The sequence below is a fragment of the Clupea harengus genome, chromosome 17 (genome assembly GCF_900700415.2).
Source record: "Clupea harengus chromosome 17, Ch_v2.0.2, whole genome shotgun sequence".
Classification (NCBI taxonomy): Eukaryota; Metazoa; Chordata; class Actinopteri; order Clupeiformes; family Clupeidae; genus Clupea; species Clupea harengus.
Genome location: NC_045168.1, coordinates 19,391,098 through 19,411,618, shown reverse-complemented (window position 1 = coordinate 19,411,618; position 20,521 = coordinate 19,391,098). Strand labels below are relative to the sequence as shown.

Here is a 20,521-nt window from a genome sequence, read left to right as displayed (position 1 = left end):
ACTAACAATGAGGACAATAAAGACGATAACTTCACTCCAAAATACGTCTTTCAATGACTGGTTGGTGTTAATTCATGGTAGCATTACAAGATCCAGCAAACCCATAGCCTAACTCGTTTCAGCGAATTCAAATGCAACCTACATGGGCCACACACACATAGAAACGAGTTATAGAAATCTTTCGCAATTTAGAAAGTATCAAATGATATGGTGTTCTCTAAATGTGTGCACTTGGCTTGCCAGCCATAAAAGCTTCAATCAGCGATTCATTGTTAAAGCAGTGAATTTCTAACATTGTAAAGTTGGGGCACATTTGGAATGTGAACAGGATCGTTGTGAATGAATAGGTTATTTGCTACACTGTGTGTTTAACGTGATTTAACAATTCCTTGATCAAGGGATAATGTATTAATGTTAACTGTGCTAACAAGACTAGTTGTCTTTGTCCAGGGAGCCAGCATGCCACCTTTTCAGATGAAACTGATGTGCTCCAATTATTATTATGATTATTATTTTTGAACTGTTCAAGCAACTATACCCTTGTATGCCTCATGCAAAGAATTTGGTATACAGGCCTTTGGCCTTTTCTCTCTGACGTGTTCTCTTTTTCACAATTTGTTTCCAGTGGCACTGCATTTGTACATTTGTGTTTGCTTTAGAGCATGGTGGCCAGGTTTTGCCGAGGGCATTCCTGTTTTTCAGCACTTTTCCCGAAAATCCATCATGTTTAAAAATAGGGATAAGAGCAATAAGATGAGGATCGTGGGAACACAGTTTACTCATGGTAACACTATTTACAGATGACCGAGAAGGCATAGGTACCACGCAGGGATGTACACCCACCCGAGTTTGCTAAGCATTTGTCTAGCTGCACGTTTTTTGCAGTGGTAAACTTGAAACGGTGCCAACATTTCCACCAGTGACCAGAAATGGATTACATCTGTACCATTTGAAAACCTGGTCACCCTACTTCTCTATACATCTCTCTGTAAATATGGAAAGCTGCTATGTAGCAGGCTGTGTTTTTTTTTTTTTTTTTTTTAAATCTCATTCCTATTGATATCGACTCTGATTTGAATCGGCTCGATAGCTTGTGAATCAGAATCGAATCAAGTCATATGTGCCAAAACCAGCCCATGGTGGAAGAAAGGACAGGTGTTTCTGTCCTCAGCACAATGGACCCTTTGCTGACATGAAGACACACAGGCATACGTGCACTAAACACACAAGTCTGTGTGTTGTCTGGATTGGTGTGGTTTAGTGAAGGCAGTTGGTTAATATTTCATATGTGTAGCTCCTGCACTAATGAAAGATTAATCTTACAGTACACAGGGTGAGTGCTGCTCTGGAGGGTCTCTGTCTGTGTGTGTGTTTGAGTGTCTTAGAGAGGCTGGGTGTTTATATCGATGTGGTATATTAATCTGGGTGTGTGTGTATGTGTGTGTGTCAAGCTCGTGTAGCAGTGGTGTTGAGATGTGTGTTGAAGGATGTAGTTGTTGGAGGTTGGTGGTTTTGTACCTGGTCTGTGTGCATGTGCTGTGATGTGTTATAAAGATGGTAGTGTGCACCTTGCTGTGGTTTTCGTGTAGTTGCTAGACAGCAAACTGTTGGCCCGTATTGTTCTGCATTGCTGATCCATATATTGCAATTTTGATCCTGTCAGAAAGATCACTGCTTTTGTGTGTGTGTGTGTGTGTTTCCAGCCTGCTAAATCATTTATAGAATTGAGGGCTGCTTTGATTCCCCATGGCATGGGGAAACCATTTACTGCAGACAGGTGAAAATACTGTTTAATATGGAGTGAATTGTTGCTATAGATGCAGTCTAAGCAAAATGCGTGCACACACACACACACACACACACACACACACACACACACACACACACAGAGAGACCTTTCACTTTTAAATTGGGTTGTTTGCGAGCATAAGCAACCCCTACTTGCATTCTGGAAAATAGAAGTTTTGTCCCAGATGACATCATCCACACACACTTGGTAACAGCTACAGACACCGAAAAAACAAACTGTCTAATGGAAGTGAAGTGGTATGATTTCGTGACTCGCTTTAATAAATAAAATAATATAGCCTAATAAGATATAGTTCCGTTATTGATTTATTTGCTTTGGTTACAACACAAATGTCCTGTTTAAGGATATGTTTTGTGTGGATATTATTACAGGACATTTTGACCGGCAAGTTTTTTAAATTATAATTTTAAAGATACATTTTACCAGGCAAAAATGAATTACCGGCCAAGAGAAACCCTGACACACACACACACACACACACACACACACACACACACTGGACTCCACTGGCACATTGCTTAAAAATAATGGGAAAGTTGTAGCTAAACTTAAATGCAGGCGCATACTTGTGTAGACACACCTTATATCTCCTAACCACACATTTGGCGCTGTTCCTATGTGTGTGATTTCACTCTCAACGTGTCAACAAATAGTTTACTAATTGCCACAGGTGTGAGATTGCCAGCCATGTTGTTTTTCCGTCTCCCGCCACCCACCTGGATGATTTCACTCATTAACTCTCCCTCATCCTGGGGTCAGTTCACAGATTCCTCAGCTGGTCCACCTGGATGATTTCACTCATGACCCCAGGATGAGGGACAGTTAATGTCACAGATTCCTCAGCTGGTCCCCCTGCTGAGATGGGAATGCTCTAGTCTGCATGCCTGGCCCGCTGTCCCATGCAATTTACAGGAGCTGGCTAATGCAATATCATGACTATTAAGACGACGTGACTTCTAAGCTGTTAACCACAGGTCTTATGAGAGAGAGACTCATCTCCCCTCGGTTTCCTTGGCTGTTTTAGTTGCCCCCTGCTGCTTGCATTGTCAGGTAATCGTGCTGATAACGGTTTAACTACGTCGTTGTGACCTTTTTGAGTTATGAAACTGTTTTGACACCGACTGATGTCCTGCAGTCGCACTCATCAAAACACAAGCCTGCACAGTCACACACACACACACGCCAAGCTAATCTCACACATTGATTCCGCACACCCACTAACTAGAGTCGAGCTCAGTTTCTCATATGCCGCCCTTGGACCGGAGTGAAAATGAAACCCTGGTAGGCTTTGCCCAAGCCAGTAATGTTGTGTAACTTGTTTATTTCATCATTACAACACACTTAAAAAATGGGGTTTGTTTATGCTCTGTACCGTGGCTGTTGTCTCCTTACGGGCATGGTGCTGGTTCCTGTGCAGGTTCAAAGCTTGCGTAACTCTAACTGTTGTGAAATGGCGTTCTGAATGTATTTTAGTACGAGAACCAAAGGAGATCCTTAGTAAATTTCTGGTCTACACCGTCACGCAGTGGGCTTTGTTCAAGCACAGCCGAATCCTCAGTATGGTTCCTCAGGCCACCATGGCTTCTTGCTAAGAAAATGTGTGGAAATACAGCAGAATCCCTTCTCTATACTGCCCTTTACATGCCCCCTATCCAGCACATATTGACACCGCGGCAGTCCAGAAACCCACTGGAGGAAAAGGGAATTGAATTTGGCTAAAGTGTGAGGGTGGTCGTCGTGTGTGTGCCCTTCTGCTCACGTCTATAGGAAGTAGTGTAGTATGGCTGACCAGTGGGAGCGCTCCCCTTTAAATCACACACTAGGGTCACGCTCCACTCATGCAGGAAGTGAAAATCAAAACAAATTTCCCCCTCATTTTTTGTTCGTATCCACAATTTGTTCTTATTTTGTTAGGAGCCATTGATTTCTGGGATTCACCAATGTGTTCTTACTTTTGCTCTTCTCTTAGAAAAGAGAATGCCAAGATCAGAAAAAGAAATCTAATTTTCACAGTACACAAATTTGTTTTTCCAACGCAAGGATATTTCTGATCAAGTGGGATTCAGCAATCCGCACACAAGGGCAAGAGCAGACTTGGATGGTTAAGAATATTTGGTGCATCTGGATGGTAAAGGTTTGGTGCATCTGGATGGTAAAGGTTTGGTGCATCTGGATGGTAAAGGTTTGGTGCATCTGGATGGTAAAGGTTTGGTGCATCTGGATGGTAAAGGTTTGGTGCACTGGATGGTAAAGGTTTGGTGCATCTGGAGCTGACATAAGAGAATGTTGCTGCATGAGGCCCAATGACTCACACATGCTCCTCCTGGTGGTTTCCCACAGGGCATAGAGCTACTTGGATTCAAATGGCATTCAAATGTGAATCACCCCCCAACCCCAACTCCAGTGCAATCTCACATTGGAACACTGAAACTAAATCATTCTTCGAACAACGAGTAGGCTGTGTGTGAAGTATTGTTTCTGGTGGTAGAAATCCACCTAAGTCCAGAAATCGAGCAATACATTAGCTGTGATGTATTCCTGGATCGAAGTTGGGCTATTCTGTGATGTACCTGCGGTGTGTGTGATTTCTGTGAAGCCTACTTGTGGCTTTTTTGCCAACCACTTTAAACCTTGAGGGCCAGACCGTTGCAACTTGTGGCAAGAGTAAGCTTCGTGAGAGTCTGATGGATTTCATTAGAATTTTAACATAAGTGGCTCTCACGAACACGAGAGCAACGTGTCCCATTAAGTGTCAGTCTATATTGAAACTGCTGACTATGCAGTAGTGGATTGACTTGACTGTGTCCTGTTTTTGTTTCCATTAAGACCTTGCATAGCGTGTGTTAACTCTCTCAGTGTCTGGTTAACGAACGCTCCCATCTCCTGCTTGCATTTATCCTCCTCTCTACATGTTCAGGTCTCATGTCTCACCTAATCTTGAGGTCGAGCTTGCATACATGTGCTCTAGGTCCCATCACTGTGTAGTCCCACAATCTTGTCTGACTGATCACATTCTGACCACTAAGCATTTTCGGAACCCTGTGCTGTACACGTTTTTGCGTCTTCCTGTATTGTTCCTTCATTCAGATAAAATCTTAAGATGGTGCTAAAAAAAGATAGTGGTGGCATTTGAATTGATGGTGCATATGGTGCTGCTTGTCTGTGTGTGTGCGCTTACCTGTATCGTTGCTAATGTGTGTATGTGTTTGGTTGCCATAGGAACACCATCTCCAGCGGGCCATCTCGGCGCAGCAGGTGTACGGGGAGAAGCGGGACAGCATGGTGATCCCCGTGCCCGAGGCCGAGAGCAACATCCCCTACTACGACTCGCTCTACCCTGGGGATTTCAAGATGCCAAAGCAGCTCATCCACATCCAGCGTGAGTACACACACGTCTGTGTGTGTGTGTGTGTCTGTGTGTGTGTGTGTGTGTGTGTGTGTAAATTAGGCCTGAACGATTTGGGAAAATAATCTAATTGCGATTTTCCCCCAAAAAATCGTAATGAATGATTTAAATATGACCAACACAATATTAGATACATTTAGTGTAAAATATTATTTCCCACAATTTACATTTTTATTTAACTGCTCATTACAGAATCAAGAACAACAAATCGGTGGCTTTGCCACTGTGCATTTAAGTCATTTAAACAAAGTCATTGTAAGAATAAACACAAGGCATGCACTTTTTAAACACTGAGTGCAAAATGTACCATCTTAAGAACCACGTTTTTAATCGCGAACGTTGCGGTTAGAAAATCGCGTTCTATCATATCGCGATTAAATCGCAAATGCAATTAATCGTTCAGCCCTAGTGTACATGCATGCCTGGCATCTTAAAACGGCCAAGCTTAGAATTGTAGCTAAACTGTCAGATGCCATCCATCGTGCTAACTGAGTGTGTATGCACGTGTACATAACTGTACCCTTGGTGTTGAGGTGGTGTGTGAGGATGTCTGAGAGGGAGGGAGAGAGAGGGTGACGATGTGTGTTGTGCTTTGTCACTGCCTGTTTGCGTGAGGCAGAGAAAACAGGCTTTTGGGTCGGGCAAGTATAGACAACTTGTTAGGGGTTTAAATTTGGAGATTGCAGGGATGGTTTGTTGTAGCTTGAAAATGCTGAAGCTGCTGTGTGTGTGTGTGTGATTTAGGGCCAATGATTTTCCGTTTCAAAAAAATGCATTTTCCGTTTCACATTTGGTGAATTCCGTTTTTTTTCCCGTTTCAGCTCATTTTGTTCACCCTGAGGTAGATTGATGGCTTAAAATGAGTGAATAATATGTGCCCTTCTTAGATTGTTGTTTGCCAGCCATCAACAGAACAGAAGACTAAACATTTTTTGTTTTAAATGCGATTGGGAAGACGAGCGCGTGAATGTGACTGAATGTGGCTTTAGCGGAAATCTGTGGGTCAACCGTTGAAAAGGGGGGCGGAGCAGAGTGCAGCGCAGACGTGACATTTTCTCAGTGGTTTTGTTCTTTAATTAATGTTTGTTCATCGTTGCAATCGTTGTTGTGTTTATTTGAAAGAAATATAGCCTTGCAGCCCAAAATACAGGGGAATTTGGGCTATTTGTATGAACAAAATGATGTTTCCGTTTCAAAGGTGCAATTCCGTTTCAAAGTGTTCATTCCGCGAATTCCGTCCGTTTTCCGTTATCGCGGAAAATCATTGGCCCTAGTGATTTGTTTGTAAGAGACTATTTGTAAGTGTGTGTGGAAGCCAAGGAATGTTTATAAAGGCTGCAATATGATGAAATGCTGTCTCGAACCATTTGTGCATGCTCCGACACACACTCAAGCAAACGGGTGTGAGTGTGTCCCTTGTCCCCCAAGGGAGATCTGAGCTGATGTATTCTGCTTGCTCTAGTTTTGTAGACACGCGCACACGCAGACACGCAGACAGACAGACAGACAGACAGACAGAGAGGTGAAGTGAGGTGGGGGTTCTGTCCTGAGAGGTATCTTTTCGAAATGGTTTGAAAAGAGTTGATTTAAGAGGCCACTTGTGTGTCTGTGTGGATTAGCAGTTTGAGAATGTCCTGGTGAACCGGGTTCTGGATTTAATACTTTTGAATCTGCACATATCCTGTACTTGTGTCCCTAAAGGATGGGCTGTAGCTTAAGTTGTCACGGAAACAAATTCTTGGCAAGATTTTAATGTAGCTGGTGCATAATTTGAAGTGAGCAGACCGGGCCAAGAAGACCTTGTCAAGCATCTCTGCCCCTGACACACAAGAGAGATTGACACATCAGTGCTAATCCCTTTAACATAACCAACATGCATTTATTCATCGTGAGCGCAGCACCGGATGTTGAGGCACTCTGAGGACTGTTTCCAGACAGTTAGAGGTCTACTTTCAGGTTCCAGTTGTCATTCAGTTCAGGCCAGTCTGGAGCTCTTCTCTAAGGAAGAGAGCATTGCAGGGGACCAGGCTAGCTTTGCAGGGTACCAGGCTAGCATTCTCCAGCTAACATTAGAGGTGGAGGTGTGTGGAGGAAAGTTTTTGTGGAGGTTTAAGTGTGTGGCTGCAAAAGATATACCATGGATGTGTTTGGGGTATGAATTCATGTCTCCTTGAACTTTCTGTCTATGTTTATGCAAGCTCTGTTGGTAGCGTACACTATAAGTGTGTGTGTCAGGCGTGTGTGTGTGACTTTGGGTAACCACCCACCCTTCTGTGGCTCAGCCTTCAGCTTGGATGCGGACCAGCCGGACTACGACATGGACTCGGAGGACGAGGCCTGCATGCTGCAGCTGCAGAAGCGCATGGAGATTGGAGCCATGCAGTTTGAGGATATGATCGAGCGGCTGGAGAAGGGCAGCGGGCAGCAGGTGGGTTGGCATGGGATGGGCATCGGTCTGTTGGTGCGTGAGAAGCAGCAGACGTAGTCCTATCCATGTGCAGTTCATTTAAACATGGAAATCTGGACACCAGGTCTGTTTGTTTGGTTTTTAGGTTGATTTATGTGAGCCGTGTTGAAAGTATGAAAGCTGTTGAAGTCTCTGCAGTGTCAGTTGTCACTAATTGTTTAGGCGATAGTACACCTATCTTTTGTGGCTTTGAATATGAAACTGGTGCTCAAGTGTGCCATTACATCAAGCACCAGTCCCAAACTGTACATGCCTATTTTCACTCTTTCGCCGTACCTCCTGAGTTTGCCTTCACAGATCATTTGATTCTTTTCAGCTTCATGTTTTTAAGCGTGTGTTACCTTGGCTCTTACTAGAAAGCATTTTCTCTTTCTCCCCCCCCCCCCCTCCCCGCAGCTGGTGACTCTGCAGGAGGCCAAGCTGCTGCTGAAGGAGGATGACGCGCTCATCCAGGAGGTGTACGAGTACTGGAGCAGGAAGAGGCGCAGCTCCTCCAGCGGCTCGCTCATCCCCACCGTCAAGCAGGAGAAGAGGGACGGCTCCAGCACCAACGACCCGTACGTGGCCTTCAGGCGCCGCACAGAGAAGATGCAGACGCGGAAGGTGAGGAACACACACACACACACACACATTGTGAAATATAGCTTCATACTTTTAAATGCCACATCAAAGTCTTGTAATTGCCATAAAAAAATATTGAATTAAAATGGTGGACCTGATCTGGTGTGTGTGTGTGTGTGTGTGCAGAACCGTAAGAACGATGAGGCCTCGTACGAGAAGATGCTGAAGCTGAGGAGGGACCTGAGCCGAGCCGTGTCCATCCTGGAGATGATCAAGAGACGCGAGCGCAGCAAGAGAGAGCTGCTCAGCCTCACACTGGAGATCGTGGAGAAGAGGTACACACGCGTCATAAACACAGGATACAGGCACACATTGCTCACATGTATGCAGATTATGTATACAGACACACAGCTCTCTAACCTTGTACCGAAGATATAAGAGATGTGTATGCACATATACATGTACATGATGTACACACTAATGCAAGTATAGAAAGAGATGTGGTCATAGCTGATTAGTCCAACAAGGAGGTAATGTTGCAGACAGATCAGGTGCATCAGATATGAGGCGAGGCTTTCACTGCGGCACAAATACATATCTCTGGTTATGAGGCTTCGTCTGCAGCCCTCTACTATTCAGCAAACTAGATGTCCGTTTCCAGTCACCCTGTGGCCCTCATGATGTCCCCTGTGGCCCTCATGATGATCCCTGTGTCTCCCTTCCTCTGCAGGAACGTTACCCCTGACTATGGGGCGGACGTGATGGCAGAGGCTCTGGCCCAGAGGGCTCTGGTGAAGCCCGTCTACAGCCTGCCCCTGCTGCCCATGTCCTCCAGCGGCCAGCTACGCCACCACGACCTGCTGGATCTCAAGGACTATAGGAGCAAGGTACACACACACACACACACACACACACACACACACACACACACACACACACACACACACACACACACACACACGGTCCTGTATGGATATGCATGTATATGGATTTACAAATGCATTCAGTCATTAGGGCCTCCCACGTTCATGGATATGCATGAGTTATCCCATATTGTTCTATAAATAGTGCATGTATTTGTGTCCTATATAGGAGACGCACACTTTTGCGTGCCACATATAAATACGCTCTGCAGGGAACATCAGTGAAATTGTAATTCCTCAGATCTTAGTCCTATTTCTTTCTTTGTTCTAATGATTCTTCTTTCTCTGTGTCTTGTTTCCCTTTCTCCCTCTCCCCTCTGTCTGTCTCTCTCTCTCTCTCTCTCTCTCTCTCTCTCTCTCTCTCTCTCTCTCTCTCTCTCTCTCTCTCTCCAGCCGGAGAAGACGGAGGTGGTCCGCACCAAGAGGAAATATGAGAAGAAGCAGAAGGCCCCGCCCCTCTCCGCTCCCCAGCACAGTGGCCCCGCCCTCTTCAACCCCAAAGACCTCAACCAGTACGACTTTCCCAGCTCAGACGACGAGCCCTACACTCAGGTACACACACACACACACACACACACACACACACACACACACACACACAGCAACTTCCCCCAACTTGTGTGATAAGCGCTACAGCTCTAATCAACTTCCTCATCTCAGAAACGGGTAGCAAGCACCACTACAATGATTACACGTGTTATGCCAGAGTTGGAAGTTTCTGTCCAAGTTAAGAGTTATGTACTGACGCGGTGTGTGTGTGTGTTCTCTAGATCCACTCAGGTTCGTCAGAGGCGGAGGAGGAGAACGACCCAGACGGAGTGTTTGCCTTCAGAAGGAAGGCTGGCTGCGTGTACCACGCTGTGAGTCGCGTAAACACACTTATCTCTCACTTCTCAGGGTTTTATTGTTTGTTTTTTCTTTTCCACCATTGTGCTGACACATGTATACACACACACACACACACACACACACACACACACACAGTCAGTCAACCCCTGCAGGTAACCTCATCCTCACACACCCCTCCTCTGCTGACAGTTCTCTCTCTGTGGTGTGTGTGTGTGTGTGTGTGTGTTTAGACGCGGTCAGAGACTGGCAGCTGGCCCTGGAGTGTGCCAGAGGAGGGCGGCTCGGGCGACCCCCGCTTCCGCTTCTCCCTCACCTCCCTCAGCAGACCCCCGCACTGCCTGGGCCTGGCTCGCAGACGCCTCGGCCGAGGGGGCAGGTCAGTACACACACACACACACACTTCTGCTTCGCAGATACACATCTAAACTGACGAACGTGATGTGTACACCAGAAACAGAGGCCTACCTACGCACACACCCACACAAATATTTACACTCAAAACGCACATCTAAACGCAGACAAACGCAGTGAGTTTGGCCTGAAACAGATGCATGCACTGAAGACCCTTGTACGTAAACTCATTCATGCTTGTGCTATACATACATTTGTATTTGAGCTAGTATTTAAAACATGTATACTCATAGACTCACTCAATAATGTCTCACTCATTCTTCTCTCTCTCTGTGTCTTTAGGGTTCAGTTGGATCGGGCCTCCTCAGATCTGGACAGCGTGTTCCACAGACTGGACTCCACGTCAGAACCGGACCTCTCCCCGCTGCACTCCGCCAGTACCTCACACACACACACGGATGCGGACACGGCTGCGCACACACACCCCACGGACAGGCACGGAGACGCTGCTGCAGACACACACACAGACACGCACAACACCACCTCATCCTCACAGTCTTCGTCGTCGTCTTCGTCACGCTCGCTGGCCCACGAGCTCAGGCAGGTGCTGCTGAACATCAGGACGTGCCGCTGGAGGCACTTCCGGCCACGGACACACACGGCCATGCAATCGGCCGCCGCCCTGGCCGCTGCATCACGCCGGCCGCTGCGCGGGATTGGCCGAGGAGCAGCTGGCGCACCGTTAATTGGTGAGTCTCCAGACATGCACACGTACTCACACAAGCGCTACAGGTGTGTGTCTGTGTGTGTCTGTGTGTGTCTGTGTGTGTGTGTGTGTGTGTGTGTGTGTGTGTGTGTGTGTGTGTGTGTGTGTGTGTGTGTGTGTGTGTGTGTGTGTGTGTGTCTTGCTGTCTGTTGTGGACCTGTCTATGTGAGATTTAGAGTTGCTGCATTGTGGGTTTATGTTTTTGAAGATTCAGCGTGTGTGTGTGATGATTTTATGTGCTCTCTTTCACCGAGGATGAAAATAGTGCGTGTGTGTGTGTGCGCACGTATTTTGGGCTGGTTGTAATTGGAAAATCTTTCCAACCATGAAATTGTGTAAAGTTCCCATTGTGCCATTGATCACTCTGGGTGGGTGTGTGGAGTGAAGTGAGTAGGCATTTCAAATTGATTTCTCCCTCAGTAAAGATTTTGTAGACCCATCCTATAGTGTTTCAATTCAGGCAATTGTGTGAGTATGCAAGGAATGTCTGTTCTTTCTGTAACTTAAGTTTAATGTGTGTTAACCGTTTGTACTTATTTTGTGTGTGTGTGTGTGAGCAGTGGTTACAGAAGAGCAGTTCCAGCAGCATCAGGAGCAGCTGGCCCTCATGCAGAAGGAGCAGCTGAACCAGCAAGCCAACCAGACTCTCACCCCCACACAGGTGTGTGTTTGTGTGTGTGTGTGTGTCTGTGTGCGTTTCTAGTTACAAATGGAAATCTTCGTATGAGTCTGTATGTTTCCTGAAATGTTTTATTGTAGTGTGACTGGCCTTGAGTTCAGAGTGTCTGGATTTCAGTGTGTGTGTGTGTGTGTGTGTGTGTTTCTTTGTGAATGTATATGTATAATGTCTGTCTCTCTGTCTCTCTGTCTGAAGATTGTTCAGACACTGGACTCTGCCAGTGCCCAGTTTGCGGCCTCGGCTCTGGCGACGGCCGACCAGCTGCTGACCCTCAAGGTCAAAGAGGAGGGCAACACGGGTGGAGGAGTCAACGGCGTCCTGCAGCCCTCAGGTGAGGGACACATGCTGTGTGATGTGTGTGCTAGTGATGGACCCATAGGAGTTGTTCAATGGCCAATGACCATATTTAGACAGGACAGCCGAATAATGAATGAATACTTCACTGAAATACATTTTTTTCTTTAGTGAATGGTTAGGACTAATTCAGTCAGGGCCTATACTTGATGAGCACAAATCTGATTCCTTGGAAGAAAGCCGTCTATGGTAGCAGTACGAGATTCAAAAAACCCAAACTCGTTCCATTTAATATGAATGCCATCCACTTTGGGCACACACGCATTGAAACAAGTTGTAAAATAAATGTCACGATTTAGAAAGTATGAAATTATCTGGTGTTCTCTAAATTTGTGCACTTGGCATAAACTTCCGTCATGACAAAGATTCAGCGTTTAAGCAGTGAATTTCTAATACTTTGAAGTTAGGGGACATTTGGAATGTGATCACTGGATCATTGTGAATTACAACTTGAAGTAGCAGGTTTGACAATAACGTCAACTACGCTAGCTAGCTTCGAGCATAACTAATGCGCTCCAGTGCCAGTCAAGGTCAGCTTTGCCAAGAAGGTTGTGAACTGCAACGTTTGCAGAGTGAAGAGTGAAATGCTGCTGCACTTTGAGGTCTTTGGTTGGAAGGTGTTGCCATGGTTACTGTTCTCTCCAGTAAAGTAACATTGCTTATATGTCTGAGCATTCAGAGTCAGTCACAAACTAATCAACTATTATATTCGTTGGAAACTAATTTGGTCATCAATTTGTCAATCATAAAATGTGGTCATCAGATTATTCAATGCACCCCTAGTGCACAAGCACACACACACACAATGCTAATGTTCAATACACAGTGCAAACATTCAGTATATTTCACTATGAAAGCAGACTTCCAGTAATGGTTTAGGATTTCTTGGCTCATCTCCTGATGTCTCCTTCTTGCCCCCATCTTCTGTAGGTGTGTATAAGGGCTTACTTCTCCCCACCACGACCACCACCAGCAGCCCCTCGTCTACGACAGCAGTGTCCTCGACAATGACCCCTCCCTCTGCCTCCTCAACCCCCAACAACTCTGCCCCCACCGCCTCGGGCCCCCACGCCCCCAACACCCACCTCTCCTTGGGTAACCACGGCAACCCCACCAATTCTACGCCACCTGTGCTGATCGGCAACAACTTGCGGCTGAGCATGCCGGCCCCGCCCATCTCGGGCCTGACCGCACGGCACCTTCCCAGAAGCCTCAGCGTCAGTCCGGCCGCCCTCAAGCTTAACAACAACTGTCAGATCCCCAAGGTCACCACAGCAACCAGTAACATGGACCTGGTGCCCAGGTGAGAAGCGAACACACACACACACACACACACACACTCACACTCCATTTCATTTCATTTGCACGTCTCTAGATGAGAGGTGTGAAATACATATGGACATTAGTGGACAAATGGATAAAAGTGTCCCCCTCTCTTTTCTTTGTGTGTGTCCAGGGAGAACCACGAGCAGGAGAAGTCTCTCAACAGCTTGGCCGAGACCACAGTGGCCATGGAGGTGACGTAGTGAGCCCAGCAGGGGAGGGGCTACCTGCTGTTCCACCTGTCCATCAATGGGTGCTGTGCACCAATCACCAACCGGGGATGCAAAGGGACGGCCAACGGCGCGTTTCCAGGGCAATGGCCGCAGACTGGACAGCAACAACTCATCTCTCTGCCACTTTTCTTTTTTGTTTTGATCCCCTGACTCCCCCACGCACCCCCCTTTTCTTTTTCTTTTCTTTTCTTTTCTTTTTTCTACAACTTTGCAGACCTTACAATGAGAGCATCCACTGTACAGGAACTGTGTCTGGACTCCCTGTATATAAGTTACTTGAATACAGAACTGTTCATTTGTGATGTTTTGCACTTGGGAATCAACATTTAAAAACAAAAAAAGAAGAAAATGAAAAAGACAAAAATCCGATGGAGAGGGGCAAAATTGGGGTGGGGGGGGATGTTGGGAGAGTGAGCGAGGAACGACGGGCGTGGTGCCAACCCTGCTGTTTTATTTATTGTGCGTGTTTACAGTTTTATTTTGTTTTTGTTTATTTTTGGTCACTTTTTTTGTATACTCTGTTCATCCCTCACTCCCGCTTGTGTGTATGAGTGTGTGTGTGTGTGTGTGGGGGGGAGGGGTTCCTGTATGTGTGTGAGAGGGAGTGTTAAGTCTCCTTCACCTCACTCATCTCGGCACTGTCACCATCCCCTTCCTCCACTCCCTCCTCTTCCTCAGCTGCTCGACACACTCTGACCACCACACACACAGCCCTCCCCCCTCCCGTCTTGTAAACAAGAGGCTATTTTTCTACTGGTTCTGTTTGTTCATGTCATGTTTGGGTGTTTTGTGCTAAAGCAACAGACTTCTCCCCCTCCACCTTGGTGGGTGTATGCCTGACTGAAGGGGTGGAGGGGGTTCACAAATCCTGCAGTCATCATTCCAGTCCCTTTGCGCTCTTATCCCCTCTTCTCCCTGATCTCTCTCTCACACACACACACACACGTATTCACACTTGTCACCACCCCTAAACAAAGGCACACACACACACACACACAAACACAAACAAACCCCACTCCTCTGTTGAAGCACCTCACCTCCCCCACACTGACACACACTTCCCCACCCCCGTCACCACACGGACACACAGGCTCCCCAAGCACGGGAGCGGCATCTGGTCTCTTCTGTGAAGAGGTAGCAGTTGGCACGGCTACACTGGCGTAGCCTCGGTGCCTCTGCTGGCGCCCGCAAGCCATCCCGCCCAACAGAGGAGAATTTATCAAGAGTCTGCAGAAGAAAAGATTAAAAAGAGGAAGAAAAAAAAAAAGAAATGAATGGAATGAATGAATAAATAAATGTGAGGACTCACGTGAATCAGACAATAAAGCCCAGGTCCATATATGTGAAACACTACAGTGTCTGTGGGTTATTTCCATGCATGCTGAACTGTGTGTGTGTGTGTGTGTGTGTGTGTGTGTGTGTGTGTGTGTGTGTGTGTGTGTCTGATTTAGAGATGGGGTTGTGTTGATTTATGTGGATTTGGGAGATGAACGGTAACTGCCTGAGATGGCTGTGTCTGCACCTCTGTGGTAATGTGCGTGTGTGTGTGTGTGTGTGTGTACAGGTTTAAGAATAAGCAGAGCACTTTGTGGTGTCATACCAAAAATAAAGGTTTAAAATAATGTAATGCATGGTTAATTGAGCTTTCGAAACACTGAAGCAGGCCTGGGACTTCAGTCATAGTTACTGGTAGTCTGGTTAGAACTCCAGTTCATGTATATCTGGCAGAGTACCTTTTTTTTCTTGTGGATAAGCCCATATCACATTAGCAACACAAAATGCATAGAACTCTTATAACCAGAGAACCTCTAAGGTGTAGAGTAGTAGATTTTCAAGAAAAGCTATTTATTTCTGTCTGATCTGTCTCTATTTTGTGATTGTGTGTTATGGGTTGTTGGGTGGGGGTGGGAGTGTTTTCAGCGGTCACAGGAACCGCATCAATCTGTTCCTCTGAAGAGCCTGCCCCTCCCCCTCCACCTGTCCATCAGCCTCTGAGCCAATCGAGCCTCGGCACCCAATTGTGACGCCAGCAATAGATGGCTTATAACTTTCAGTGAATGCTAACAGATGTGCAGTGGGAGTCTGCCTATTTGTGAAGGCCAATCTAAGGTTGGGAGGAGTTCTCTCAGCCGAGGTCTTAACTGAACACACCCCAGTACACAAGGGAGGCATCACACTAGCTCTGAGTGTGTGTGTGTGTGTGTGTGCGAGAGAGAGAGAGAGAGCGAGTTCTCACTGAGTACTGTAAGAGATCCCCTTTTGCACAGTTCACATTCAGGGTGTGTTTTGTCTTAAGCTGAGGGTAGAGACCCTGTATGAGGAGCTGGGATGATGGTGTTATGAGGCGCTGCAGTGATTTCATCTGGAAGTGCAAAAGCTGCATGACCTTGGACTGCTTTCACACACACACACACAGTCCTGATAAGGTAAGATAATGTGTGTGCGAGTGAGTTCACCATGACAACATTGCTTTGAGCAAGCGCACAGATCTTTCTGTCTTCAATTACATACCCCGGTGGGAATCGCAGATGAAAAGATTTCTCTCCCTCCCCCCCCTTCTCTCTCTATCTGCCTCGTCCCCCTCTCCTCTTTCCCTCTCTCTCTCCACGATTCTGTTTTTATAGATCTGCCCCACCATGGAGGAACCAGATAAGTCAGAAAATACACTGCAGCTGTTACCCACCTCCCACTCCCCCCCACACACACACACACACACACACACATGTGCAACCCACCCCCTTACAGACACGTTAATCTTCTATATATACCCTAACAAACACCTTCCCTTCCACACGCACATACAGCCACTCCTCTAGCCCATATCATGTATCACAGGGCCCCCCCGATGGAGCCCGTCTCTGATTTGTTGTGATGACGTTATGTGAGCCAGAGGTGTAAGTTGAGTATTAGTGTGTTTTTTGTATCTTCCAGCTGCCTGGTGTTGAATATCTCTAGTCGACTCCAAGCCTCAGTGGAACATTTTTTTTACGACCCAGACCCCACAATCACACGCCACCTCTTTCCCCAGACGATCTCTTGAGTTCAAAGATTGATCGTGTCCTTAATCAGAGGGCGGTTATATCATTGATGATTACATGATGTAGCGCCACAGATAATGCCCGAGCTCTCATTTGTCAACTGACAGTGTTGTGTCCCAGTTTTTTCTAAAAGCTTTGTAACGTCAAAGCGAACGTAACTAACAGAGACACAGGCAGCATTCAAAATGACAAAACCCCCTTTAAGAGTGATTGGTGAACAGCAAAGCCTTTGGGAGCTGATGGTGGGAGATCTTAGATAGACAGAGTGGAGAGGTGGTGGATGCGGTAAGATTGCCCACATCGGAGTTGACGGTTGACAGGTATGAGGATAAGCTCTGTCTTTCTTAGGACAACCTTGATGAAGAACATTTCTGCACTCAAATGCCTTTGAGCCTCAGAGTTTAGAGCGAGAGAGAGAGAGAGAGAGAAAGGCGTTGTTAAGTGTTCCCTGATGAAATGCCCTGAATTTCATTACAAGTTCAGAGTTCCATCCCCAATTCCCAATTAATTCAATGGTTAATTGCTTCATGTTCATAAATAAAAGATGCCATTTAAACTGTGAGGGTATTGGTGTCCACAGACATACATTAAACAGTGTGTCTGTGTGTGTGTGTTCTGTTTTTATCTTTTAGACTTTAGTCTTTAAGTGCCACCCAGCACAGCCTTTCCAAACACTCACTTCAGTCAGTCAGGTCTCTACAAGAGGCAGTTGCACCACTGAGTTCAGAGATGTGTGTGTGCGTGTGTGTTTAAGGGAGGAAAAAGGAACTTGTGTTTTTGATGTGTTTGTTTGAGGAATAGATGTGTACACATTTGTATATTTAAGAGTGAACAACGATGGAAAGGGAACAATGAGACCCCCGAGGTTAATTGCACTTGGCTCAAAGGTAAACTGCACGGTGTGTGTTTGTGTGTGTCTGTGTATGGGGGGGCTTGGTGCATGCAACAGTGCATATCAGAGTTTGATTGCACTTTCAAGCACTCAAACCAGGCCAAGGCCCGGCCCTCTGTACATGTTAGCTACCTTGGATTCTATGCAAGTGATTTCAGGGTCATAAAGATGCTTGCATAGAATACATGAGAGACGTGCAGGAGTAGAAGTACTTATGGTATACTGGTTGTCAAGGTAACCTTTTAGAAGTCTAACTGTATTTTTCTTCATGGTGTAGGTGGTCTTTCATGTTGTTGCATCTCTGTGTGTGCTGCATGAATGGCCATTGTATTGATGGACAATGTGAAAGGGCATTGCATGAATGCCATCCTGGGCTCTTACCACTGACACAGATGCGTGTGTGTGTGTGTGTGTGTGTGTGTGTGTGTGTGTGTGTGTCTGTCTGTGCGTCCATCTGTTACGTACATGCAATATGAAACACTCAGGAATGACAAGAAGTGAAGAGATACTTCAGTGTGTGCACATCACAGAAGTCATCAATCACACACACACACACACACACACACACACACACACTCACTTCTGTATCTGAGATGAAAACATAGAACCATAAACACAAACAAATAAAAAAAACAAATCACAAAATATAACCCTGAAGGCAAAGGGAGATGTGTGTGTTTGTGTAGGCTATATATGTGAATGTTTTAAGCTTGTGTTTGAGTGCAAGCACTCACACAGCCTAAGGAGAGAATGTGAAAGATCAATAGCTGCTATTCTCTGGGGAACATTCTCCTTGGAGAGATAGTCGCATCTGACTAACTCTGAGTGAACAGAATGCTGAATGTGGAGGTGAGGTTATGTGTCAGAGTGGTCATGGGGGCCAGTGAGTGTGTCTGTGAATATAGTGAATATAGTGGATAAGTAAGTGTGTGCGTCTTCACAAATGAAAAGAGAAATGCCTCTCTTTGACAAAAGGCTGGAACAACACAGACTTTGGTTGTCATGGTAGCAAGGCCACCCTTTGACTGAGCGTCAATAATGAAGAAATGAATAACAGCACTTTCCTTTCCTCCAATCTCCTGTCATTCTCCATTCTCTCCTCTCCTACCCTCCCCTCCCCTCTCCTCTCCTCCTTTTCTCTCCTCTCCTCTCACCTCTCCTTTCCTTTTCTCTCCTTTCCTCTCCTGCCATTCTCCCCTCTCCTCTCCTCACTTCTCCTCTCCTCTCCTGTCATTCTCCATTCTCCCCTCCCGTCCTCTATTCTCCTGGGTGTACCTTTGGGTCCCCAAGTGTGTGTGTGTGTGTGTGTGTGTGTGTGTGTGCATGTGTTGTGTATACGGTGGCAATGTATGTATGTTCTTCAGCTCCTCACACTCCTCTCCTCTCTTCAGCTCTTCTTCCTCATCTCCTACCTCCTTCTCTCTATTTCTCTCTCTCACACACATGCCCTCTATGTGTGTGTGTGTGTGTCTATCAAAGAGAGAGAGAGAGAGAGAGAGAGAGAGAGAGAGAGAGAGAGAGAGAGAGATGTTTGGCAGGAGTAGGCCCTCTGATGCATTGGCGAGCACCTGTTCAGAGGGATGGGGGGGGGTATACTAGGATGAGAAGTGACGGCCCGATCAGAGAGACCCACAACAGAGCCTCTGTCTCCCCCGCACCTGCCAGTCCCCATAGCCGGATGTGTGTGTGTGTGTGTGTGTGCGTGTGTGTGTGTGTGTGTGCGCCTGTGTGTGGTGAGGTAGCCACAAAGAGCTCTTTTACCGCTGACATGAAAGTAAGAGGTGAAAAGCAATCTGGGAGGCCCCGTTGCTCTCCGATCTCCTCTTATCATCTCCGCTGCTCTCCATTTCTCCTCTCAGTCCAATTCATCCATGCTGCATTGGTTTGCATGTGAGTGTTGAGATGTTTATATTGATAGACACACACACACACGTACACATGTACACGGCCAACAATCAGCATCATATGCACAAAAATTCAGACATACACTGGACCTTATAAAAAATAACATGTAAACAAGTATACATGACCTGTACCTCACACCAGTGACGTGCGGTGAGGTTCGTGGCTGGTGAGGCACTGATTCTTTCAGAGTCAAATTTACAAATACATTCACCCAATAGAGTATCTAAGATCACCATTCAATTGGCAGCTTTCACATTGACTACTGGTTGTTTTTCATATCAGCATTCTTTACACACACATAGGTAAGGTGCATACAGTAGGCAGCTGCTAGCTTGTGATGAACTCATGTGTAAATATTATGCACTCATGAATATGAACTCGTGAATATGAACTCTTTCTTACGAAGTTGCACAAGCACCCTGAGGGTTTCTACCTTTTCCCATTATAATTTGAATAGTTAAATCGAGGAGACTATAACATCAGCTAGATAACCAGCTATCATTTCATGCAAATTGAACTCTTCCGATTAACTCGTAAGGTTATTAAGTGTCCTTAGCTAGCTAATTAGCTAACGTAGCAACAGGATAACCATTGCAACCAGGAAACACAATTTACCTACAATTTAAGTTTAATTTCCAAAATTAGCTCACCAATAAAAAGCAGTCTTGGGTTCAAAGTGATCACAACTACTTGTGTGATGTTAAATGGCTTCACATAGACATAAAACAATCCCAAGAGAAATAATGGGAAATCAACGGAGCTGCCGCTGTAAGTTCAAAACCAAATGTATTCTTGAGGTTCCAAACATGTTCAAAGGAATTTGGCTTTGAATGTGAGAAGTCGATCGAGTTATCTTCTGTCCCGTCGCTTGAAGCATACCTTTTAGCTCCGGCATGGGTCTCCCATTATTAATCATTTCACGTTTGGACTGAAAGTCCAGTTTTGAGAACTGCTTCAGCTTAGC

The 20,521-nt window shown here is 46.0% G+C and overlaps 1 protein-coding gene across 2 annotated transcripts in view; it reads left to right on the top strand.

Annotated features, from left to right (window-relative positions):
- Positions 1-14,078, top strand: part of epc1a (enhancer of polycomb homolog 1 (Drosophila) a) — a 30,020-nt gene extending 15,942 nt beyond the window's left edge. For both annotated transcript variants that reach the window (XM_012824156.3, XM_012824155.3), the window contains 13 exons: positions 5,030-5,189; positions 7,499-7,644; positions 8,080-8,286; positions 8,431-8,579; positions 8,975-9,131; positions 9,561-9,719; positions 9,938-10,027; positions 10,247-10,392; positions 10,710-11,116; positions 11,694-11,794; positions 12,008-12,143; positions 13,097-13,469; positions 13,623-14,078. In XM_012824156.3, the coding sequence (XP_012679610.2) occupies positions 5,090-5,189; positions 7,499-7,644; positions 8,080-8,286; positions 8,431-8,579; positions 8,975-9,131; positions 9,561-9,719; positions 9,938-10,027; positions 10,247-10,392; positions 10,710-11,116; positions 11,694-11,794; positions 12,008-12,143; positions 13,097-13,469; positions 13,623-13,692 (2,241 nt within the window). In that variant the 5' untranslated portion in view covers positions 5,030-5,089 and the 3' untranslated portion in view covers positions 13,693-14,078. The remainder of the gene's footprint in view (positions 1-5,029; positions 5,190-7,498; positions 7,645-8,079; positions 8,287-8,430; positions 8,580-8,974; positions 9,132-9,560; positions 9,720-9,937; positions 10,028-10,246; positions 10,393-10,709; positions 11,117-11,693; positions 11,795-12,007; positions 12,144-13,096; positions 13,470-13,622) is intronic.
- The last annotated feature ends 6,443 nt before the right edge of the window (positions 14,079-20,521 follow it).